Source organism: Thamnophis elegans, unplaced genomic scaffold (genome assembly GCF_009769535.1).
Source record: "Thamnophis elegans isolate rThaEle1 unplaced genomic scaffold, rThaEle1.pri scaffold_97_arrow_ctg1, whole genome shotgun sequence".
NCBI classification, from domain to species: domain Eukaryota; kingdom Metazoa; phylum Chordata; class Lepidosauria; order Squamata; family Colubridae; genus Thamnophis; species Thamnophis elegans.
In genome coordinates, this window is record NW_022473920.1 from 94,162 (window position 1) to 116,294 (window position 22,133).

The 22,133-nt window shown below is 49.3% G+C and overlaps 1 protein-coding gene across 1 annotated transcript in view; it reads left to right on the plus strand.

The window, feature by feature from the left end:
- The window catches only part of LOC116523713 (fibrillin-2-like), a gene marked incomplete at its 5' end in the record, with an annotated part of 185,510 nt that overhangs the window by 93,184 nt on the left and 70,193 nt on the right, over window positions 1-22,133 (plus strand). The window contains 13 exons of the mRNA XM_032238847.1: window positions 654-881; window positions 3,299-3,424; window positions 4,628-4,756; window positions 7,279-7,404; window positions 9,432-9,557; window positions 11,916-12,038; window positions 13,291-13,416; window positions 13,519-13,644; window positions 14,654-14,776; window positions 15,792-15,914; window positions 16,920-17,045; window positions 18,737-18,859; window positions 20,406-20,528. Coding sequence (XP_032094738.1) covers window positions 654-881; window positions 3,299-3,424; window positions 4,628-4,756; window positions 7,279-7,404; window positions 9,432-9,557; window positions 11,916-12,038; window positions 13,291-13,416; window positions 13,519-13,644; window positions 14,654-14,776; window positions 15,792-15,914; window positions 16,920-17,045; window positions 18,737-18,859; window positions 20,406-20,528 — 1,728 coding nt within the window. The remainder of the gene's footprint in view (window positions 1-653; window positions 882-3,298; window positions 3,425-4,627; window positions 4,757-7,278; window positions 7,405-9,431; window positions 9,558-11,915; window positions 12,039-13,290; window positions 13,417-13,518; window positions 13,645-14,653; window positions 14,777-15,791; window positions 15,915-16,919; window positions 17,046-18,736; window positions 18,860-20,405; window positions 20,529-22,133) is intronic.

Here is a 22,133-nt window from a genome sequence, read left to right on the forward strand (position 1 = left end):
GAGAAAGAGAGGGAGATAGAAAGAGAAGAAGGAAGGGAAGGAAAGAAGGAAGGAAGGAAAGGAAAGTAAAAAGGGATGGGTGAGCAGGCAAGGGGAGAGGAGAGGAAGGAAGGAAGGAAGGAAGGAAGGAAGAAAGGAAGAAAGAAAGAAAGAAAGAAAGAAAGAAAGAAAGAAAGAGAAGGAGAGGAAAGTAAAGGGATGGGTGAACAGGCAAGGGGAGAAGAGAGGGAGAAAGAAAGAAAGAAAGAAAGAAAGAAAGAAAGAAAGAAAGAAAGAAAGGAGAGGAATAGAAAGGGATGGGTGAGCAGGCAAGGGGAGAGGAGAGGGAAAAGGAAAGAAAGAACAAGAAAGAAAGGAAAGGAAAGGAAAGGAAAGGAAAAGGGGATGGGTGAACAGGGAAGGGAAGAGAAGAGAAGAGAAAAAGAAAGAAAAGAAAAGAAGAAAGGAAGAAAGAAAAAGGAAGGAAGGAGAGGAAAGAAAAAAGGATGGGTGAGCAGGCGATTGGAGATGAGAGAAGAGAAGGAAGGAAGGAAGGAAGGAAGGAAGGAAGGAAGGAAGGAAAGAAAAATCCCGGCTCTCTGCTTTTTCACTAAGGACAGTCCTCACCCCAGCTTTCCAATTCCTCCATTCATTCTCGTTTCTCTCCCATCCAGATGTGCGGCTGGAGCAGTGTTACATGAAGTGGGCCGAGGACGAGTGCACCGTGGCGCTGCCAGGGAAATACCGCATCGACCTTTGCTGCTGCTCTGTCGGCGCGGCCTGGGGCAAGGACTGCGAGGAATGCCCCAAGCCCGGCTCGGCCGAATTCAAAGCCATCTGTCCGCGGGGACCCGGCTTTGCCAACAGGGGAGACCTCTTATCCGGCAGGCCTTTTTACAAAGGTGCGAGGACGGGGTGCGGAAGGACGATGGCGGAAATCCGTCCGTGGGGAATAAGATGGAAACCAAGGAGGGGCTAAGAATCAGTGGAAGGCTTAGCACGAGGGGGGGGGGGAGACACAGCCATAATAGGGGAGTAAGGCAAAGATTGGGGATCCTCCTTAAACCACAGTTCGGGAGGAGCACAGGGGTGAAATCCAGCCGGTTCTGACAGGTTCTGGACAACCGGTAGCGGAAATTTTGCGTAGTTCGGAGAACCGGCAAATGCCACCTCTGGCTGGCCCCAGAGTGGGGAGGGAATGGGGATTTTGCAGTATCCTTCCTCTGCCACGCCCACCAAGCCATGCCCACCAAGCCATGCCCACCAAGCCACGCCCGCAAAACCGGTAGTAAAAAAAAAATGAATTTCACCACTGGAGGGGATTTAGAAATGTGTGGGTTCTGCTCTATTGACCGAGAACCTTGTCAGAGTTTGCTACAGCAATCACATCCAGAAAGTACACACAGGTAACTGTTGTGGCCCAGCAGGAGCCGTTGGAGCTGCAAACAGCCTCCAATAGCGACGGGCCCTATGAGTCAGCTCTGGAAGATGTGGAGGGCCCTGGACAGGGTTCAGACTCCGAGCAGGGACCAGAGAGGCTGACTGGTCACCAGGAGGTGCCTGAGGCATGGAGCAGCAGTGAAAGCCAAAGGGAGTGTGCCCATGACCTCAGGCCCTGGAGCAGTGGTGAAGATGTCAGGCCTTGGAGCAGTGGGGAGGAGCTAAGGGAGTTGGTCCCGGATGCCAGGCAAAGGCGGGCAGATAAGCGACAACAGCAACTACACAGATACAAAAGATAATTGGACCTAGGTGGTTGTAATTAGGCTACTCCCAAGAGAGTATATAAGGAGAGACTTTGGGAGGAGGCTGTTTGCAGGATTCAACTAATATACCAACGCTGGAGAAGCTCTCGTGTGTATTTCTTATCTTGGAAGTCTGGATTGCTGCCAAAGTCTTATTGGTATGTTAATTTACTGTGAATAAATTGTCTAGCAGTAATCTTGTCTCAGAGTGCCTCGGCGTACGGAAGGGAAGAGGTCAGAACAGGTAACTGATTAAGCAGGATTCATTAACTTCCTTGTATATATATAATAACACGGCATAACAAGGCATATATACAATACCAACGTGGTAGGAAATACAGGCAAAGACAGGCAGAGGAGAGAACAGTTTCAGTTTCAGTTCAGAGGAGCAGACTAGTTTAGAGCTCAGCACAGACTCAGAGCTACAGAGCTAAGCCACGCCTAGGCTCCTTGCTGTCTCCTTGTTGCTCACACAGCAAGCACTGTTTCTGTTTCCAAACAGCCCTCATTGGCTGACTTAGTTGCTATCCCTGTTCATCGGCTGACCTTGCTACCATTTCTCTGCCAGCCATGAATTCTCATACCTGAATAATTTGCAGCGAATGTTTGATGGAATGTATTATGCAACAAAGTTCAATTGTAATGAGTGTATTAACGCCCGGGGAAAAAGATGGCACTTGTCTGGCATTGAGTTTCTTCTCTGCAACACCTACTGTATTTTTTGGAGTATAAGATGCACTGAGGTTTTAAAGAAGTAATTTTTAAAAAAAGTTTTTGTACTCCGCAGACCTTCCAAACTCTCTGCATGCCTCATTTTTTTGTGAAAAACGGGGCATGCAGAGAGTTTGAGAGGCCTGCAAAGTGTTCCTGGGGGCGGGGTGGGGGGCAAAACCAAGCAAAAAATGGCCCCGTTTTTCACCCCCCAAAAAGGCATGCATAGCCTTTAGGAGGCTTGTAGAGTGCTCCTGGGGACTGGGGGGACAAAAACGAGCAAAAAATGACCTGTTTTTTTGCTCGTTTTTGCCCCCCCCCCCAATCCCCAGGAGCACTTTGCAGGCCTTCCAAATCCTCTGCACGTCCATTTTTGCGAAGGGGACGGGATTTCAGGGAGGCCAAAAATGCTGTATTCAGTGTATAAGACTCACCCAGATTTTCACCCTCTTTTTTGGGGTAAAAAAGTTGCTTCTTATACTCCGAAAAATACGGTAAGTAGCTTTATCCTGGGCAGAATTTCTCACTTTCCGTGGTCTGTTACCGCGTGGACACCCCTCCTCAAGCACCTTTGTCAGCTCTTCCGTAAAGGGCAAGAGCTTGCACTTACAAGGTGTAGTTTGAGCACCTCTGGGGATTCTCAGCCATCCAGGTCCTGGTTGGGAAAACAGCTGGATGTTCCTTATCTTTGAAGAGGTTTTGCTTCTCCTCCGAAAAGCTTCTTCCGTTCTGAACGGAACGGTGGAGAACGGAAGGGTTTATATTCCTTACAGTCCTCTGGTCGTTTGCTCTCTCCCTGGGGATCTTTGAGGCCCTCGTAAAGGGTGGTACCGATACTGAACCGTCGTCTTTCTGGCTTTCCCCAGATGTGAACGAATGCAAGATGTTCTCTGCTCTTTGCACCCACGGCACCTGTCGCAACACCATCGGGAGCTTCCGGTGTCTCTGTGGCAACGGCTTCGCTCTGGATGCCGAGGAGAGGAACTGCACAGGTGAGTCCAGGTCAGAGGTGGGTTCCTACCGGTTCGCACCAGTTCGGTAGAACCGGTTCGTCAAATCTACCGAACTGGTTAGAAGAGGTTCCACCAGTGGACCCGGAAAGCAGGCCACACCTACAGAAGAGGTTCCAAAAATTTTTGAAACCCACCACTGGTCCAGGTGTAAAATCCTCACCCCTCTCTACTAACCTCGGTTGATTCACACTCAGAATTCCTGCTTCCAGCTTTGTCCATGAAATGCCCTTCCTCCCTTCCTCCTTCCCTTCATTTTTCTTCTTCTTCATTTCTCTCTCCCTCCTTCCTTCATCTCTCTTTTCTTCCTCCCTTCTTCCTTTCCTTCCTATTTCTTTCCTTCCTTCTGTCCACCCTTCATCTCTTCCTTTATCCCTTCCTCAATTCCTCTCGCCTTTCTTCCTTCCCTCCCCTTTTATTCTTTCCTTCCTTTCCCTTTCCTCCCTCCGTCCCTTCCATTCCTTTCTTTTTATCACCTTCCTCTCTGCCTTTCTTTCTTTTCATTCTTTCTTTTTCTCTTTCCTTTCTTTCTCTCTCTCTCCTCCTTTCCTCGCTTTGCCTCCTCCAACCATCTTCTTTTCCTCTCCTCCCTCCCTCCCTCCCTTTTTCCTTCCTTCCTAACTCCTTCCTTCCATCCTCCCTCTCCCTTCCTCCCTTTATCTCTTCATTTATCCTGCCTTCAATTCTTCTCTCCCTTCTTCCTTCTCTCCCCTTTTTATTCTTTCCTTGCTTTCTCCTTCCTTTCCTTCCTATCTCCTTCCTTGCTTTCTCTTTCCTCCCTCCCTCTGTCCCTTCTTTAATTTCTTCCTCTTTATCACCTTCCTCTCTGTCTTTCTTTTTCTCTTTTTCTCTTTACTTTCTTTCTCTCTTCCTCCCCTCTCTCCTCCTTTCCTCGCCTTGCCTTCTTCAACCATCCCTTTTTCCTCTCCTCGCTCCCTCCCTCCCTGTGTTTCAGGACCTACATAAGGTGGGTCAGGCCCATGGCTGTCGTAGTGGCCACCAACAGGAGATGTTGCAGACTTCTGGAGGCCACCCAAGGTGACCCACCGTGGCCATGGGGGTCGAGCTGCCTCTGCAGGTGCACCGCAACCTCGCAGGAATTCGGAAACCCCCACATTCTCCCAAGGGAGCTTCCGTTGGAGCCTGCCTTGACCCTCCTCCTCCTCTCTCTAACCCCTCCCCCAGATATAGATGAGTGCCGGATCTCGCCAGACCTGTGCGGCCACGGCGCCTGCGTCAACACGCCTGGCGGTTTTGAGTGCGAATGCTTTGAAGGCTACGAGAGCGGCTTTATGATGATGAAGAACTGTATGGGTAAGGAGTGGGCCCCAGGGTGAGGCAAAGGCATCGATTCATTTACTGACCATTTGAAGTTACAACGTTTAGGTTTAGGTTTCGTTTTACTTATATGCCGCCCTATTCCCAGTGAGACTCAGGGCGGCGCACAAACCCAAAGGGAAAATGGAAACACAACAAAACGACAAATACAGGCATTTAAAAAAAACGACCAACAGCCACACAAATCGAGAGGGGAAGGGAACTCATCAACCTCAGGCCTGCTGACACAGCCAGGTTTTAACGGCTTTTCGGAAGGCCTGGAGAGAGGTGAGGGTCCGAATCTCTGCGGGGAGCTCGTTCCAAAGGGCCGGAGCTGCCACAGAGAAGGCCCTCCCCCGGGTAGTAGCCAGATGACATTGGCTGGTAGACGGAACCCGGAGGAGGCCTACTCTGTGGGATGTAATGGGTCTTTGGGAGGTAATTGGCAGCAAGCAGTCTCTCAAGTACCCAGGTCCAATAACATGAAGGGCTTTATAAGTGACAACTAGCACCTTGAAGCGTATCCGGAGACCAATCGGTAACCAGTGCAGCTCGCGGAGGATAGGTGTAACGTGCGTGTACCGAGGTGCACCTACAATCGCTCGCGCGGCTGCATTCTGGATGAGCTGAAGTCTCCGAATACTCTTCAAGGGCTGCCCCATGTAGAGCGCATTGCAGTAGTCCAGTCTTGAGGTCACGAGGGCGTGAGTGACTGTTGCGAGTGCCTCCTGATTCAGGTAGGGACGCAACTGGTGCACCAGGCGAACCTGAACAAATGCCCCCCTGGTCACAGCCGACAGATGATGTTCTAAGGTCAGCTGTGGGTCCAGGAGGACTCCCAAATTGCGAACCCTGTCTGAGGGGCGTAGAATTTCACCCCCCTCAGCCTGATTGATGGAATACTAACCAAATTTTTGGGAGGGAAACACACAAGCCACTCGGTCTTGTCTGGATTGAGCGCAAGCTTGTTAACCCCCATCCAGACCCTGACAGCCTCGAGGCACTGGCACATCACGTCAACCGCTTCACTGAGTTGGCACGAGGCGGACAGATACAACTGGGTATCGTCCGCATACTGATGGTATTTTATCCCGTGCCGCTGAATGATCTCACCCAACGGCTTCATGTAGATGTTAAACAGGAGGGGGGACAGGACCGAACCCTGTGGGACCCCGTATTTCAGGGGCCCAGGGGTCGACCTCTGCCCCCTGACCAACACCGACTGCGACCTGTCCGAGAGGTAGGAGGAGAACCACCGAAGAACGGTGCCTCCCACCCCCACCTCTCGTAACCATCGCAGAAGGATACCATGGTCGATGGTATCGAAGGCCGCTGAGAGGTCAAGAAGCACTAGGATGGAGGCATGACCTCCATCCCTGGCTCTCCAGAGATCATCGATCAGTGCGGTTTCCGTGCTGAAGCCAGGCCTGAATCCAGACTGAAAGGGATCCAGATCCAACGTCACTGAAAAACAGCACTTGCGGCCATATTTCACCCTTGGGCTGAGAAGGCGACTGGCCCAAAGTCACCCAGCTGGCTTCTATGCCCAAGGCAGGACTAGAACTCACCGTCTCCTGCTTTCTAGACCAGCATCTTAACCACTGCACCATACTGGCCCTTTAGTTTAGTCCTTGACTTATGACTATAATTGATGTTGGAATTATGGGAATAACTTATGCTTGTTGTTAAGCAGGCCATCACCTCCAATTTTACGACCTTAAGCCTAGGCTGCGGAGATTAAGAAAAAAACACACAACCGCTTATTAATGCAAATGAACCCGTATTCTTCATGGGGGGGGGGGCTTCAGAAGTACCGTATCTTTCAGAATATAAGACACACCTTTCCCCCCCTCTAAAAGAGGGAGGAAATATTGGTATCTGATACACTGAATACAGCCATTTTGGGCCTCCCGAAGCCCCACCCCTGCATCCCATTTTTGCGAAAAACAGGCCATTTTTTGCAAAAACAGAGGCATTTTTGCCTTCCCCCAGCCCCCAGGAGCACTCTGCAGCCTTCAGGAAGACTGTGGGAAGGCAAAAATGCCCCCACTTTTGCAAAAAAAACAGCCCATTTTCCGCCCGTTCTTTGCAAAAATGGAGGCGGTTTTGCCTCCCCCCCCGCCCCCCCCCAGCCCTGCTGAAGCCTGCAGAGTGCTCCTGGGGGGCAAGGAGGACAAAACCTTTTTTTGTCTTACTTACCTCTTCGGAATCTTCGTGCGTCTTATATACCGTTGTGTCTTATAGTCCAAAAAATACGGTAACTGCCAGAAACTCGGGGAAAAGGCAGAAATGGGGTGGCTCCGGGAGGCTGCCAACGACCATAAATGCGAGACCAAAGGCCTAAAACATAAAGAAGCGTCCTTTGGGATGGGGGTGGGGGGGATGGGACGGTCAGAGCTTCAGGTCATAAGTAGCCCTGGGGAAGCCTGTTGTAACTCTGAACTCCAAGCGGTGGGTCACGTAGGAGATAAAACTCCTTTGCTGGTTTCCCAACTCAGCCGGGCTTTTAAATCTTCCAGATATTGATGAATGCGAGCGAGACCCACTCCTGTGCCGGGGAGGGGTCTGCGTCAACAATGAGGGCAGCTTTGAGTGCCTTTGCCCTCCGGGGCACGAACTGACTGCCGAGGGCAACGTCTGCGTAGGTGAGTCGTCCCTTGGAGACATTTGTTACGAAGAGGGGGGGAATGGGGCAGTGGTCGGTTTCGGCCGGTACGGTACTGGTAGCAGTCGGGAATAGCGGCCGCCGTACTGGCACGATGGCTCGTCCGGCCCACTCACCCGCCCGCATTCCATACCTGTTTTTGAGGCGACCGGGTGAATTGCGTGCGGCGCCTGCACGGCCTCCGACGAGCAGCTAGGTGTCACAGGGGTAGTGGAGTGTGCATGCGTGCGCAGTGCACGTCAGGCATGTGCACAGCGCACGCCCGGCGTGTTCATGACCAGACGATGAGCAGCGTACCGGTAGTGGCGGTAAGAGTAACCCACCCCTGGAATGGGGAATATTCAGGGGGAATGGGGATGAAGCCCCTCTTTGCTAACTTAGGGGCTTCCCTGGAATCCTCTTTGCTGGGGGGCGGGGGGCGGAGAGCGCAGCAGCCGCGAAGGGATACTCCTGGTTCACAGAACCGGTAGTAAAAAATACTAAGAAAAGTTTTTTAAAAAAATGTTCTGACGATCGCACGTCACACAGCTGATCTTTGGAACTTTTTTTTAAAAAAAGTTTTAAGCAATTTTTTTTTGCTACAGGTTCTCCAGAAATGTGGAGAGGGGGGGGGCGTTTTTGCTCCCAGCAGGCTTCCCTGAGGCCCACTAGGCCAAAAGCATGGAGTGGGGGGTGCTGAGAAAGAAAGAAAGAAAGAAAGAAAGAAAGAAAGAAAGAAAGAAAGAAAGAAAGAAAGAAAGAAAGAAAGAAAGAAAGAGGGAAGGAGGGAAGGAAGGGCAAAAAAAGGAAAAGAAAGGAGAAAGAAGGAAAGAAAGAAAAAGAAAGAAGAAAGGGAGGGAGGGAGGGAGGGAGGGAAAAAGGAAAGGAAGGAAGGGCTGCAGACCTGGCACCAGAGGCAGCTTCAGAGGAGAAGCAGGGCATGGTTAAAGTGAGTCTTTTGAGCCCCCAGTTACCTGACTACATAGCCACGCCCACCCAGCCACGCCCACAGAACCTGTAGTAAGAAAATCTAGATTTCACCACTGACTGGGAGCCCCCCCGTATGCCCCCAGCCGGGCAGGCAGGCGGGGGCGCCGAAGGCCGGACTGGAAGGATCCAGAGCCTGAACTGGATGGATGAACCCATTCCAGTTCTTCTAATGCCTCATTGGCATCCGTGCCCGGTTGTTTGCCCAGTTTAGTGCCCAGTCTAATCAGGGAATCACCAAGGATATCTCCGGTCACACTGGGAATAACCCCCCTGCCTTCTAGCACTGATAATGTTACCTAGTTGAGGAATGAAATGTCTGCAAGAAAACCACTGAGCTCAGAGAGCACCAAGGACCTTACAACCCTGCTGTTCTCCCCCTCCCCCTCCTCCTTCCCCTCCCCTCCCCCTCCTACTCCAATCCATCTCCTTCTCCCCTCTCCCTCCTCCTCCCCCTCCCCTCCCCCTCCTCCCCTCCCCTTCCATCTCCTCCCACTCCTCATCTTCCCCTCCTCCTCCCCTCCCCCCTCCTCCCCTCCCCGTCCTCCACCTTCCCTTCGCATCTCCTCCCACTCCTCCTCCTCTTCCCCCTCCTCCAACTCCCCCTCCCCCCTCCAACTCCCCCTCCTCCCCCTCCACTTACATCTCCTCCCCCCTCCCCCTCCTCCTCCAACTCCCCCTCCTCCTCTTCTCCTCCTCCCCTTCCTCTTCCCCCTCCTTCTCCCACTCCCCCACCTCCTCCTCCTCCCCCTCCTCCTCGCAAGCCCCACTCTCTCGTAGCACTGATGATGTTGGCTACTTTGGTAATGAGATGCCTGGAAGGAAACAGAGGGCGTGCCAAGGACCCCGCTGTGCCCAGGGATTCCTAAGCGCCTCCTGTGCTGGTGCCCCTGTTGGAGCAGAGGAGAGGGGGAAGGGGCTCGCGTCCTCATCCCTCCGGAGGCTGAGTGCGGAGGGGGAGCAGCCCCTTGACCCCGGCCAAAGGGGCCCCGCTCTCCCCCCATCTTGAGACCCTCCCTTCAACCCCTTCAACTTCCGCAGATGTCAACGAGTGCTCCCTGAGCGACAGCCTGTGCCGGAACGGGCGCTGCGTGGACGTCATTGGCACCTACCAGTGCGCCTGTGACTCCGGATACCAGGCCACCCTCGACCGGCAGGGCTGTGTCGGTGAGTCTTCCTCCTTCCCCGCCTTCCTCTTTTGCCAGATCGAGGACTGGCGGTCCAGGCAAAGGGGCTTGGGGGGGGGGCGGGGGAGATCGTCCCTGGCTTCCCCAAACCCAGAGCTGAGGATGCATTGATGGGCTCTGTTGGAAGGAAACGTCCTCCTGGGTTCAGCTCCAAGTGGGGGAAACCCGGAGGCTGCGTGGAAAGAGGGTTTAATGGTGGACAGGACCACGTGGCTTGAGGTCCTGAGCAGAAAAGGGGGATCCAGATGCTTCCAGATGTTGGGTTGGGTGGAGAAGGAAAGGAGAGGGAAAAGGGGCCTTGCTGAGAGTTCCTGCGTTTTTTTTTACTCTCTGTTCGGCCCCACCTCTCTGTGTAAGAAATGCATTCTGATTGGTTGTTAGACTCCCAGGGTCAGGGGGTCCTTAGCTAACTTCGTAGGTTGTGTATCCTTTTGAGTCCCAAGCTTGGTTGAGTTCCCAGATGCCGTGTGGTGAGTTTCCGGGGAAGGCTAATCCCACCTTCGTTATGTAGACTAGACTAGCTATTGACAAAGGTGGGGGCTACGAAGAGTGAGTCTGTTTCCTGCCTAAAAACATGTTTCTCCATTTCTTATCCAGGGGAGAAAATAGTCTTCTGCCTTTTTCAATATTTCCCAGGATATCTCATTTTTCTAGGAGAGAGGGGGGGGGGGCTACCTCCCTGCAGCTCCAAACAGCATCACACAGCAGCAGCAGGAGGAGGAGGAGGAGGAGAACCGTGGTATTTTAAGAGGGGCAGGAAAGGATCCACCCGGGGAAACCCTTGGAGAATAGCCAATCGGGGCACGGCAGATTCAGAATCCGGGAATTTTACCCGGGTGTTGGGGAGGAAGAGGGAAAAGCTTGGGGGTTGATCTGATCGGGGGCATTTTGAGGTTTCTCGGGTGGCTCCTTAGAGATAGTCCTCGCTTTACGGCCATTCGTTCGGCAATCCAAGGCCTTCCCTAACCACCACCACCCCAAGCCATCTCACGCTCCGCATAATGACTGCCGTGAGGAGAGGTGGGATTGCATGGGTGCCTTGCTTAATGGCAGCAACCGTTTAATGACCGAAATTCTGGGCTCAATTGTGGTTGTAAATCCAGGAGTGACTATATTGTATTGGTGGTGGGGAGGGCATTGCATCCATGGAAGCATCCCCCCCCCCCCCAGAGGACCTTGTGGCCTCCCCAAATTTACTTTATTTTGTTAATTATTTTATTGATCCCACAGCCATCCCCGTCTTCAGGTTAGATTTGGCCCTTTTGTCTGCCTATCGAGTCCTTAATTATTATATCACATCATATCATCATATCATATATTTGTATTTTATTTTATTATTTATTGCATCTTATCATATTTTATTTATTTTATTATTTTTATTATATTAAATTGTATTTTATTTTATTTATTTTATTATTTTTATTATATTATATTGTATCATATTGTTTTATTTTATTTATTATATTATATAATATTACTCTTTTATTTTATTATTTATTATCACGTCATATTTATTTTATTTTATTATTTATTACATCTTATCATATTTTATTTTATTTATTTTATTATTAATTTTATTTTATTATTTTTGTTATATTATATTGTATCATATCATTGTTTTATTTTATTTAGTATATTATATAATATTGCTGTTTTATTTTATTATTTATTATCATACCATCATATCATATTTTTATTTTATTTTATTATTTATTACATCTTATATTTTATTTTATTTATTACATTATTTATTTTATTTTATTAATTTTATTATATTATATTATATTATATCATTGTTTTGTTTTATTTTATTTATTACATTATATATTACTTTTATTTTATTATTTATTATCATATCATCATATCATATTTTTATTTTATTTTATTATTTATTACATTTTATATTTCATTTTATTTATTTATTTTATCATTTATTTTATTTTATTATTTTTGTCATATTATATTGTATCATATCATTGTTTTATTTAGTATAATATAATATTACTGTTTTTTATTATTTATTATCATATCATCATATCATATATCATATTTTTATTTTATTTTATTATTTATTACATCTTATCATATTTTATTTTATTTATTTTATTATTTTATTTTATTATTTTTATTATATTATATTATATTATATCATATTGTTTTATTTTATTTACTATATTATATAATATTACTGTTTGATTTTATTATTTATTATCATATCATGTTTTTATTTATATTATTCTATTATATCATATAAAATCTTATCTTATTTTACATCCCTCCCTTCTTGTTTTTGTGAATAACCTGGGCCCGCATGGCCCCCGATTGCCTCCCTCTGCAGATATAGACGAGTGTACCATCCTGAACGGCGGCTGCGATACCCACTGCGCCAACGCCGAGGGCAGCTACGAGTGCAGCTGCGGGGAAGGCTACGCGCTGATGCCGGATAAACGGTCCTGCGTGGGTGAGCGGCTGGGCGGGGCTCCCGGGACCCACCCACGGGCTCTCCTTCCAGAGTGGCCTCAGGAGGGCCCATCCTGGCCCAGTCTCAGCCGTGGAGGTTCCCCGTGGGGCCTGGGGGGGGGGTCTCTCCACTCAGCCCAACAGCCAGGGGGTCCTCGGTGGGGAAGAGTCTGGAATGGCAGGAGAGAGAGGCCCGGATTCTAATCTTCCCTCAACTATAGAAGCTCCCGGAGGGATTTGTACCTTCAGTAGCCTAGCTAGCCCCAAGAACACCTAGAGAGATTAAGCAGAGCCTCTAGCTGGAATGGAGTCTTAAGGAGAGAGGGGCTGGCTGGCTGGCTGGCTGGCCCCATTTCAGTACCTGCTTGCACTTATGGTACTTAGTGTAAAGGGAGGGAGGAGGAAGAGGAAGGAAACAATGGGGAAGAAGGAAGGAAGGAAATCAAAAGGGAGGGAGGGAATGGAGAAATAGGAAGGAAGGAGAAGAAAGGAAGGAAATGGAAAGGGAGGGAGAGAATGGAGAAACAGGAAGGAAGGAAAGAAGGAAGGAAGGAAGGAAGGAAGGGGAAGAAGGGAAGGAAATCAAAAGGGAAGGAGAGAATGGAGAAACAGGAAGGAAGGAAAGAAGGAAGCAAGGGGAAGAAAGGAAGGAAGTGGAAAGGGAGGGAGAGACAGAATGGAGAAATAGGAAGGAAGGAAGGAAGGAAATGGAAAGGGAGAGAATGGAGAAATAGGAAGGAAGGAAGGAAGGAAGGATGCAATGGTGAAGAAGGAAAGAAGGTAAGGGAAAGGGAAGGAGGGAATGGAGAAGTAGTAAGGAAGGAAGGAGAAGAAAGGAAGGAAATGGAAAGGGAGGGAGAGAGTGGAGAAACGGAAGGAAGGAAAGGAAGGAAGGAAGGAAAGAAGGAAGGAGACAGGGAGAGCGGAAGCAGAGAAGGAGATGAAAGGAAAGAAGAGAAGGAGAAAAAGGAGGGGAAAACCTTCTTAATGTGGTGACCCAATCCATTGCAGTTCACCCAGCAAGAGCTAAGCCCCCTCTGGTTAGTTTTGAGCCAGGCCCATCTCCCCTCTTGCAGGGGCTGCTGTGGGGACTGGACCTCAGGGGAGCCTGGGGAGCTGAACCCCACGAGGGAAAGGGTGGGGGGGCCCCACTGACACAGAGAGACGGGGGGGTGATTTAGGAGGACACAATGAAAGCAAGCCAATGCCTAGGGACTTGCGTTTGGTCCCCTCCCTCCCTCCCTCCCTCCCAGATATCGATGAATGTGAGGACACCCCAGATATCTGCGATGGCGGCCAGTGCACCAACATCCCCGGGGAATACCGCTGCCTCTGCTTTGATGGCTTCATGGCGTCCCTCGACATGAAAACCTGCATTGGTAAGATCCCCTTGGGTGCCTCCCACCACGTCGCCTGCACTTCTCGGGGTGGGAATGGGGGGGGGGACATGCCTGCAACCAGCTCCCTTCTCCTCCCCCCAGATGTGAATGAGTGTGACCTGAACCCCAACATCTGCCTGCACGGGGAATGCGAGAACACCAAGGGCTCCTTCATCTGCCATTGCCAGCTGGGCTACTTCGTCAAGAAGGGGACGACGGGATGCACAGGTGGGTTGGCTACTCACCGCAGAACTCTGGTGGCAAACCTACGGCACGCATGCCACAGGCGGCACGCAGAGGTGCTGCCCTGTTAGCTGGCCAGAGCGCATGAGTGCGCTGGCCGGCTGACTCTGGCCTTCTTTTGAGGACATTTTTCACCCTCCAGAGTGCGAAAAACCGGGCGTACGGGCAAACCGGAAGTCACTTGGGGAGGGCCAAAAGCAGAGGGGGTTACCGTTCACGCACACATGTGTGCATGCAAGGGGGGGGGAGTGTCATGCGCATAGCATTATGGGTATGGCATGCCCGTTCACGACCCCCTTGTGCTCCCCCTGATTTTGGCATCAGTTTGAATCAAGATCACGTGAAGTGTTGATATCACTTTATAAGGCCTTGGTAAGACCACACTTGGAATACGGCATCCAGTTTTGGTCACCACAATGTAGAAAAGATGTGGAGACTCTGGAAAGAGTGCAGAGAAGAGCAAGAAAGAGGATTAGGGGATTGGAGGATAAAACATAAGAAGAACGGTTGCAGGAACTGGGCATGTCTAGTTTGATGAAAAGAAGGACCAGAGGAGACATGATAGCAGCCTTCCAATATCTCAGGGGTTGCCACAAAGAAGAGGGAGTCAAGCTATTCTCCAAGGCACCTGAGGGCAGAACAAGAAGCAATGGATGGAAACTAATCAAGGAGAGAAGCAACTTAGAACTGAGGAGAAATTTCCTGACAGTGAGAACAATTAATCAGTGGAACAGAAGTTGCCTCCAGAAGTTGTGAATGCCCCAACACTGGAAGTCTTTAAGAAGATGTTGGATAGCCATTTGTCTGAAACGGTGTAGGTTTCCTGCCTAGGCAGGGGGTTGGACTAGAAGACCTCCAAGGTCCCTTCCATCTCTGCTGTTGTATTGTCAGCCAGAATTTAGGTGAGGCTCTTCAGAGCCCACGGTTTTTTGATGTCTGTCGCTGAGGTACTTCCTGTCCTCCCGCATGCTCACTTTTTCCTTCTGTCCCGCAGACATCGACGAGTGTGAAATCGGGGCTCACAACTGTGACATGCATGCTTCTTGCATCAACATCCCGGGGAGCTTCCGGTGTAAGTGCCGACTGGGCTGGCTCGGCGACGGGCTGAAATGCAACGGTGAGTGACCAGGGATGGGGAAAAGGCAGCCGGCCGCCTGGCCTGGCTCGGAGGGGGAAGGATTTGCAACCAGTGGCCACATTTGAGGGGAAGAATTTTGGAAGCCCCGGGTAGATTTCCGAGTGCTTGGGTAGAAGATTCCCTGAGCACATATACAGGTGGCCCTCGATTTATGTAGAAAAGATGTGGAGACTCTGGAAAGAGTGCAGAGAAGAGCAAGAAAGAGGATTAGGGGACTGGAGGCTCAAACATATGAAGAACGGTTGCAGGAACTGGGAATGTCTAGTTTAATGAAAAGGAGGACTAGGGGAGACAGGATAGCAGTCTTCCAATATCTCAGGGGTTGCCACAAAGAAGAGGGAGTCAAGCTATTCTCCAAGGCACCTGAGGGTAGAACAAGAAGCAATGGGTGGAAACTAATCCAGGAGAGAAGCAACTTAGAATAGGGAGAAATTTCCTGACAGTTAGAACAATTAATCAGTGGAACAGAAGTTGCCTCCAGAAGTTGTGAATGCCCCAACACTGGAAGTCTTTAAGAAGATGTTGGAGAGCCATTTGTCTGAAATGGAATAGGGTTCCCTGCCTGAGCAGGGGGTTGGACTAGAAGACCTCCAAGGTCCCTTTTATTTATTCTATTCTCTTTGTTCTGTTCTATACTAATTTCTATTCTATTCTAATTATTCTATTATATTCTAACTTATATTCTAATCTATATCCTATTCTATTGGCAAGACTATGCAGAAGCCAGCAGGGACGGTCACAAATTGTGTCTCATTTAGCCACCACGGTGATTCGCTTAATGACCGTGGAGGGGGAAAGGGTACTAAAATCATATGTGAGCTCATGCGATGCCTCAGGTAAAGAAGAGAACCTCTTAAGAATGAATCTGTTGATCCTCAGGGTGCTCATAAATTGAGTTCAGGGCCGGAGACTTTAGCCGGGGTCCCCGCCGGCGGTGGGGCTGTGGAGGGGAGGCTTCCTCCTTCAGCTCCCTCCTGTTTTTCCTCCTTCCCAGACCTGGACGAGTGCGCCACCGAGGCCCACAGTTGCAACCTCAACGCCAACTGTCTGAACACACCAGGCTCCTTCCGCTGCGCCTGCCAGGAGGGCTTCAGCGGTGACGGCTACTCTTGTTCCGGTGAGGAAGAGAAGTTCGTTTCTGAAAGACTCTGAGAGTTTTCCTGGCTCTCAGCCAGCCTTTTTTGCCTCCACATGCAGCGCCATGTGGGAGAGGCAGGTGCATGAGTGGGGGGGGGAGGACATGCGCAGGGGTTACATGCACATGTGTGGGGTGCATGGGGGCACACACACGTGTGTGGCGGGGTGGGGTGAGTGCAGAGGGTTGCACACGCACGGGTGGGGTTGGGATGTGCGAGGGAGGGTCTCACACGCATTGCATGATGTGTGCGCACATGTTGTTGCATGCTAAAAGAGGGAGAGCGCCACATAATGCAATGCACATAAGACACCCCCCCAAAATGCATGTCCAACCCCCTGCGCTCACCCCACCCAGCCATGCATGCACGAGACACCCCACACACATGTGCCACCCCATGCGCATGTGACCCCTGTGCATATTCTGCCCCCCTACGCATGCACATGCACCTACCACATGCACCCCACCTCTGCGCATGGACGGCAGGGACCCCAAAACCAGTTGGGCGGCAGGAGGCGTGCAGACATGTGCGGTGGAGCTGAGCGGGGGACGAGGGCTCGCATGACTGCCGAGAGGGCCGTGCGCGCCCCCTGTGCCATGCATGCCCGAGGTTCCCCATCACGATGCGAGGCATTAGGCGTGTTCAGAATGCAGTTCCGCTATCCAGCTGCACTGAAAAAGAAAACGGGGTGAACCTCAAGGGTCTTTTAACCCTGAAGGGGGAAGCAGGGTGCATGTTTGACCCACCAGGAAGCCTTGTGAGCTTGGGAATGGCCCTGTCTCCATGGCAGCCGTTTCGTGAGGGTGCCCACGAGGCCCCCTCGGAGTCCCAAAGGAATCTGGAAGATTTCAATCTCTGAACTGAATCGCTCCAGCCGACCGGCATTTTGGTGGTGATCCCGAAGGGTCTCGGCAGGGTATTGTGGGTGTGGTTGTCGGCCGAGAGGGAAGGCCTGGCCATACCACGTTTCCCCCCCCCCCCACCAGATGTGGACGAGTGTGCCGACAACGTCAACCTCTGTGAGAACGGGCAGTGCCTCAACGCCCCCGGGGGCTACCGCTGCGAGTGCGAAATGGGATTCAACCCCACTGACGACAGCAAGGCTTGCCAAGGTGAGCTGATTTGGGAGCTGGATAAGAGGAAGGGTTGCAGGAATTGGGTGTTCATGAAAAGGAAGATGATGATGCCAGGCTGGGCCCAACTCGGTCCTTTCGCAAAGAAATTCCGCTAAAATCTTCTCGCTAAAAGACAGGCGGTTACAATGCAGCAAAGCCAGAACTCCGAATGTCCTCGCGAAGATTCCCCGGTTAAATGTCTACGAAGATTCTCGGTCATCCAGGTGACGCTTGTCCCAACGGTGTTTTTTCCCGGACTTCTTTTGGTGTTTTTTTTTCTCTGAAGAGGTTTCGCCTCTCATCCAAGAAGCTTCTTCAGCTCTAGGACAGTGTTTCTCAACCTTGGCCACTTGAAGATGTCCGGACTTCAACTCCCAGAATTCCCCAGCCAGCGAATGCTGGCTGGGGAATTCTGGGAGTTGAAGTCCGGACATCTTCAAGTGGCCAAGGTTGAGAAACACTGCTCTAGGAGACGGTCAGAACTGAAGACGCTTCCTGGAGGAGAAACGAAACGTCTTCCAAGAAAACCAGAAAGTCCCGTTGCCTCTTGGGAAAAGCATTTTTGGGGGATTACCTAGTTAACTTTCCCTTTCCCGCTCCACTCGCCCTGTTATCTCCCCCGTTGTCCAGTCATAGAAGATGTCCCTGCAAAGGTCGGACAGAAGGAGGTAGACCTCCGTGGCCATGGGATGTCTCTGGACAACACGAAGCAATAGCAATAGCAATAGCAATAGCAGTTAGACTTATATACCGCTTCCTAGGGCTGTCAGCCCTCTCTAAGCGGTTTACAGAGTCAGCATATCGCCCCCCACAGTCTGGGTCCTCATTTCACCCACCTCGGAAGGATGGAAGGCTGAGTCAACCTTGAGCCGGTGAGATTAGAACCGCTGAACTGCAGATCACAGTCAGCTGAAGTGGCCTGCAGTACTGCACCCTAACCACTGCGCCACCTCGGCTCAAGATTGCTTTTGGTTTCGGTTCCTTCCCCCCACAAGGAAGGCAGCTCTGACAGACTGATAGCAGCCTTCCAATAGTTGAGGTGCTCCCACAAAGAAGAGGGGGGGGGTCAACCTCTTCTCCAAAGCCCCCCGGAGGCAGGACGAGAAGCAACGGATGGAAACTAATCAAGGAGAGAAACACCTTGGAACTAAGCGGAAACTTCCTAACCGTGAGGACAATTAGTCAGGGGAACGAGTTATCTGCAGAGGAGATTTTTAGGAAGAGACCAGACAACCGTTCGTCCCAAATGAAATGTGGTTTCCTGCCTAAGCAGGGGGTTGGACTAGAAGACCTCCAAGGTCCCTTCCAACTCTCTTATGCTTTTAAACTTCTCAAAAGTTGAGCCAGGCTGTTGGTGGGCCTGGGAATCATTCTTGGGTCTGATCTAGTCTAGGGAAGAGAAGGACCAGGGGAGGCAGGATGCCAGTCTCCCAATATTTGAGGGGCTGCCACAGAGAGAAAGGGGGGGGGGGGTCAATCTATTCTCCAAGGCACCCAAAGGAATAATGGAGGGAGAGATTCAACCTGGAAATAAGGGGGAACTTTCTGACCGTGAGAGCCATCAACCCATGGAACTGAAGTTGCCTTCGGAAGTGGTGGGAGCTTCATCCCGGGAGGCTCTCAAGGGGAGATTGGATGGGAATTTGTTGAGGTTTTAAGCAACCAAAATCCGCCCTCTTTCCTCTCAGATATTGATGAATGCACCTTCCAAAATATCTGCGTCTTTGGCACCTGCCAGAATCTGCCCGGAATGTTCCGCTGCGCCTGTGACGATGGATATGAGTTGGACAGGAGTGGCGGCAACTGCACAGGTGAGCTGGAAGGAGCCATCCCCACTACAGGTAGTAGCCCTCTTTATCTCTTCTCTCCTATTCCATTCCATTGGCTTCCATTCCATTCCCTTCTATTCTCTATATTCTATATTCCATTCCATTCTATTCCATTTTATTGTCTTCCATTCCATCCAATCTAGTCTTCTATTCTATTCCATTCCATTCCTATGTTATGTTCTCTTCTCTTCTCTTCCATTCTATTATCTTACATTCCATTCCATTGTCTTCCATTCAATTCTATTCTATTCTCTATATTCTATATTCTATTCCATTCTATTGTCTTCCATTCCATCCAATCTATTCTTCTATTCAATCTATTCTATTCTATTCCATTCCATTCCATTCAATCTTATTCTTTTATTCTATTCCATTCCATTCCTATGTTCTGTTCTCTTCTCTTCTCTTTTCTTCTATTCCATTCTATTCTTACATTCCATTCCATTGTCTTCCATTCAATTCTATTCTATTCTCCATATTTTATATTCCATTCCATTCTATTCCATTCTATTGTCTTCCATTCCATTCAATCTATTCTTCTATTCAATCTATTCTATTCTATTCTCTCTATATTCGATTCTATTCCATTCCATTCAATCTTATTCTTCTATTCTATTCCATTCCATTCTATTCCTCTGTTCTGTTCTGTTCTCTTCCATTCTATTATCTTGCATTTCGTTCCATTGTCTTCCATTCAATTCTATTCTATTCTCTATATTCTATATTCATTCCATTCCATTCTATTCCATTCTATTGTCTTCCATTCCATCCAATCTATTCTTCTATTCAATCTATTCTATTCTATTCTATTCTCTCTATATTCTATTCTATTCCATTCAATCTTATTCTTCTATTCTATTCCATTCCATTCCTATATTCTATTTTGTTCTCTTCTCTTCTATTCCATTCTATTATCTTACATTCCATTCCATTGCCTTCCATTCAATTCTCTTCTATTCTCTATATTCTATATTCCATTCCATTCTATTCCATTCTATTATCTTCCATTCCATTCAATCTATTGTTCTATTCAATCTATTCTATTCTATTCTCTCTATATTCTATTCTATTCCATTGCATTCAATCTTTTATTCTATTCCATTCCATTCCATTCCATTCTATTCCTCTGTTCTGTTCTGTTCTGTTCTCTTCATTCTATTATCTTACATTCCATTCCATTGTCTTCCATTCAATTCTATTCTATTCTCCATATTCTATATTCCATTCCATTCTATTCCATTCTATTGTCTTCCATTCCATTCAATCTTACTCTTTTATTCTATTCCATTCCTATGTTCTGTTCTGGTCCAGTCCGGTCTATTCTATTCTGAAAATTCCTCCCCTCCCTCCCTCCCCCGGACGTCCCTGCCTTTGTTGAGGGTCTTCCTCTCTTGCAAACACAGACCAAGGGGATTGCCACTGCAGCATTCCCAGTGCCCGCAGTTGGGCAGCTCCTTCTGCCCAGGACGTGACCCCATCCGCCGTTCCCAGACAGGCTTTCATTCCTTTCCCTGCCTCTCTCCGACAGACATCAACGAGTGTGCCGATCCCGTGAACTGCATCAACGGCCTTTGCGTCAACACGCCAGGGAGCTACCTCTGCAACTGCCCTCAGGACTTCGAGCTGAACCCCACCGGAGTGGGGTGTGTGGGTAAGGAGTATCCCCACGGGGGTCTCCGGGCAGTGTCCACAGGCAGGTCCACCACGCGGTGCCGTCCATATCATTATTTTATTCCATAAACGTATATGAGCCACGGTGGCGCAGTGGTTAGAGTGCAGTACTGCAGGCTACTTCTGCTGACTGCCAGATGCCTAAAACTTGGCAGTTCAAACCTCACCAGGCTCAAGGTTGCCTCGGCCTTCTGTCCTTCTAAGGTCAGTAAAAAGAGGACCCCAATTGTTGGGGTCAATAGGCTGACTCTGTAAACCGCTTAGAGAGGGCTGGAAAGCACTGGGAAGCGGTATATAAGTCTAAGGGCTAAGTGGGAAGGAAGGGAGGGAGGGAGGGAGGAAGGAAGGGAGGGAGGGAGGGTAATAGGCTGACTCTGTAAGCCGCTTAGAGAAGGCTGGAAAGCACTGGGAAGTGGTATATAAGTCTAAGGGCTATTGCAAAGGATTCCTCAAAGTTCCCATTGATGAAGAGAGCCACGTTGGCACATCTGGGAAAAACCCGAATCTGAAAGCTTCCCGGTTTTCCCCACCCAGTTGAAAGTTCAAGATCTTGTCCCCCGCACATCCACAAGTCCATCCCATGGTCCAATCTCCCACTGTCACACTGGCAGTTCCACCCATCCAGTTCCGGTCAGGTGCAGAGATGCAAAGACAAAGGATGACCTTGGCTTCCTAGAAAGGATGTTGTTATGGCTACATGGCATCTAACTCCGTACAATCCCATCTTCCTACCATAGAAAATGCACAGTAGAAGAATAGAAAGTGTGGCAGGCCAAAGATCCAAAGGAAAAAATGGCTGCAGTCCTGACACCATGGTCGTATGCTCAAAATTCAGACGCTTGGCAGCTGATTCGTATTTATGATGGTTGCCGTGTCCCTGGCTCACATGATCGCCTTTTGCGACCTCCCGACAAGCAAAATCTGTGAAGAAGCCAGTTTCACTTAACAACAGTGTGATTAATTTACTAACTGCAGTGATTCACTTAGCAACTGTGGCAAAGAAAAGTCGTAAAATGGGGTAAAACTCACTTAACAAACTGAAAATTTGGGTTCAGTTACAGTCGTAAATCAAGGACTATCTGTATATGCCATATAATTCTTTCCATTCCAGGAGAAGAGAGAAATGTGAGAGTCAGTGGGTCGGTTATCCTCGTATAGGATGGGTAACTTTAAGATGTGTGGACTTCAAGTCCCAGAATTCCGTCTGGCTAGGGAATTCTGGGAGTTGAAGTCCGCCACCTTAAAATGGTTGAGGTTGAGAAACACTCGGCTAACAGATGACATGACGGCTGTTGCATTGGGGAAAAAACATAGCAATAGCATTAGCAGTTAGACTTATATACCGCTTCATAGGGCTTTCAGCCCTCTCTAAGCGGTTTACAGAGTCAGCATATCGCCCCCACAGTCTGGGTCCTCATTTCACCCACCTCGGAAGGATGGAAGGCTGAGTCAACCTTGGGTCGGTGAGATTTGAACCGCTGAACTGCAGATAGCAGTCAGCTGAAGTGGCCTGCAGTACTGCACCCTAACCACTGCGCCACCTCGGCTGATCTATCCCAGAAAGAATTCCCACCCGACCCCCATG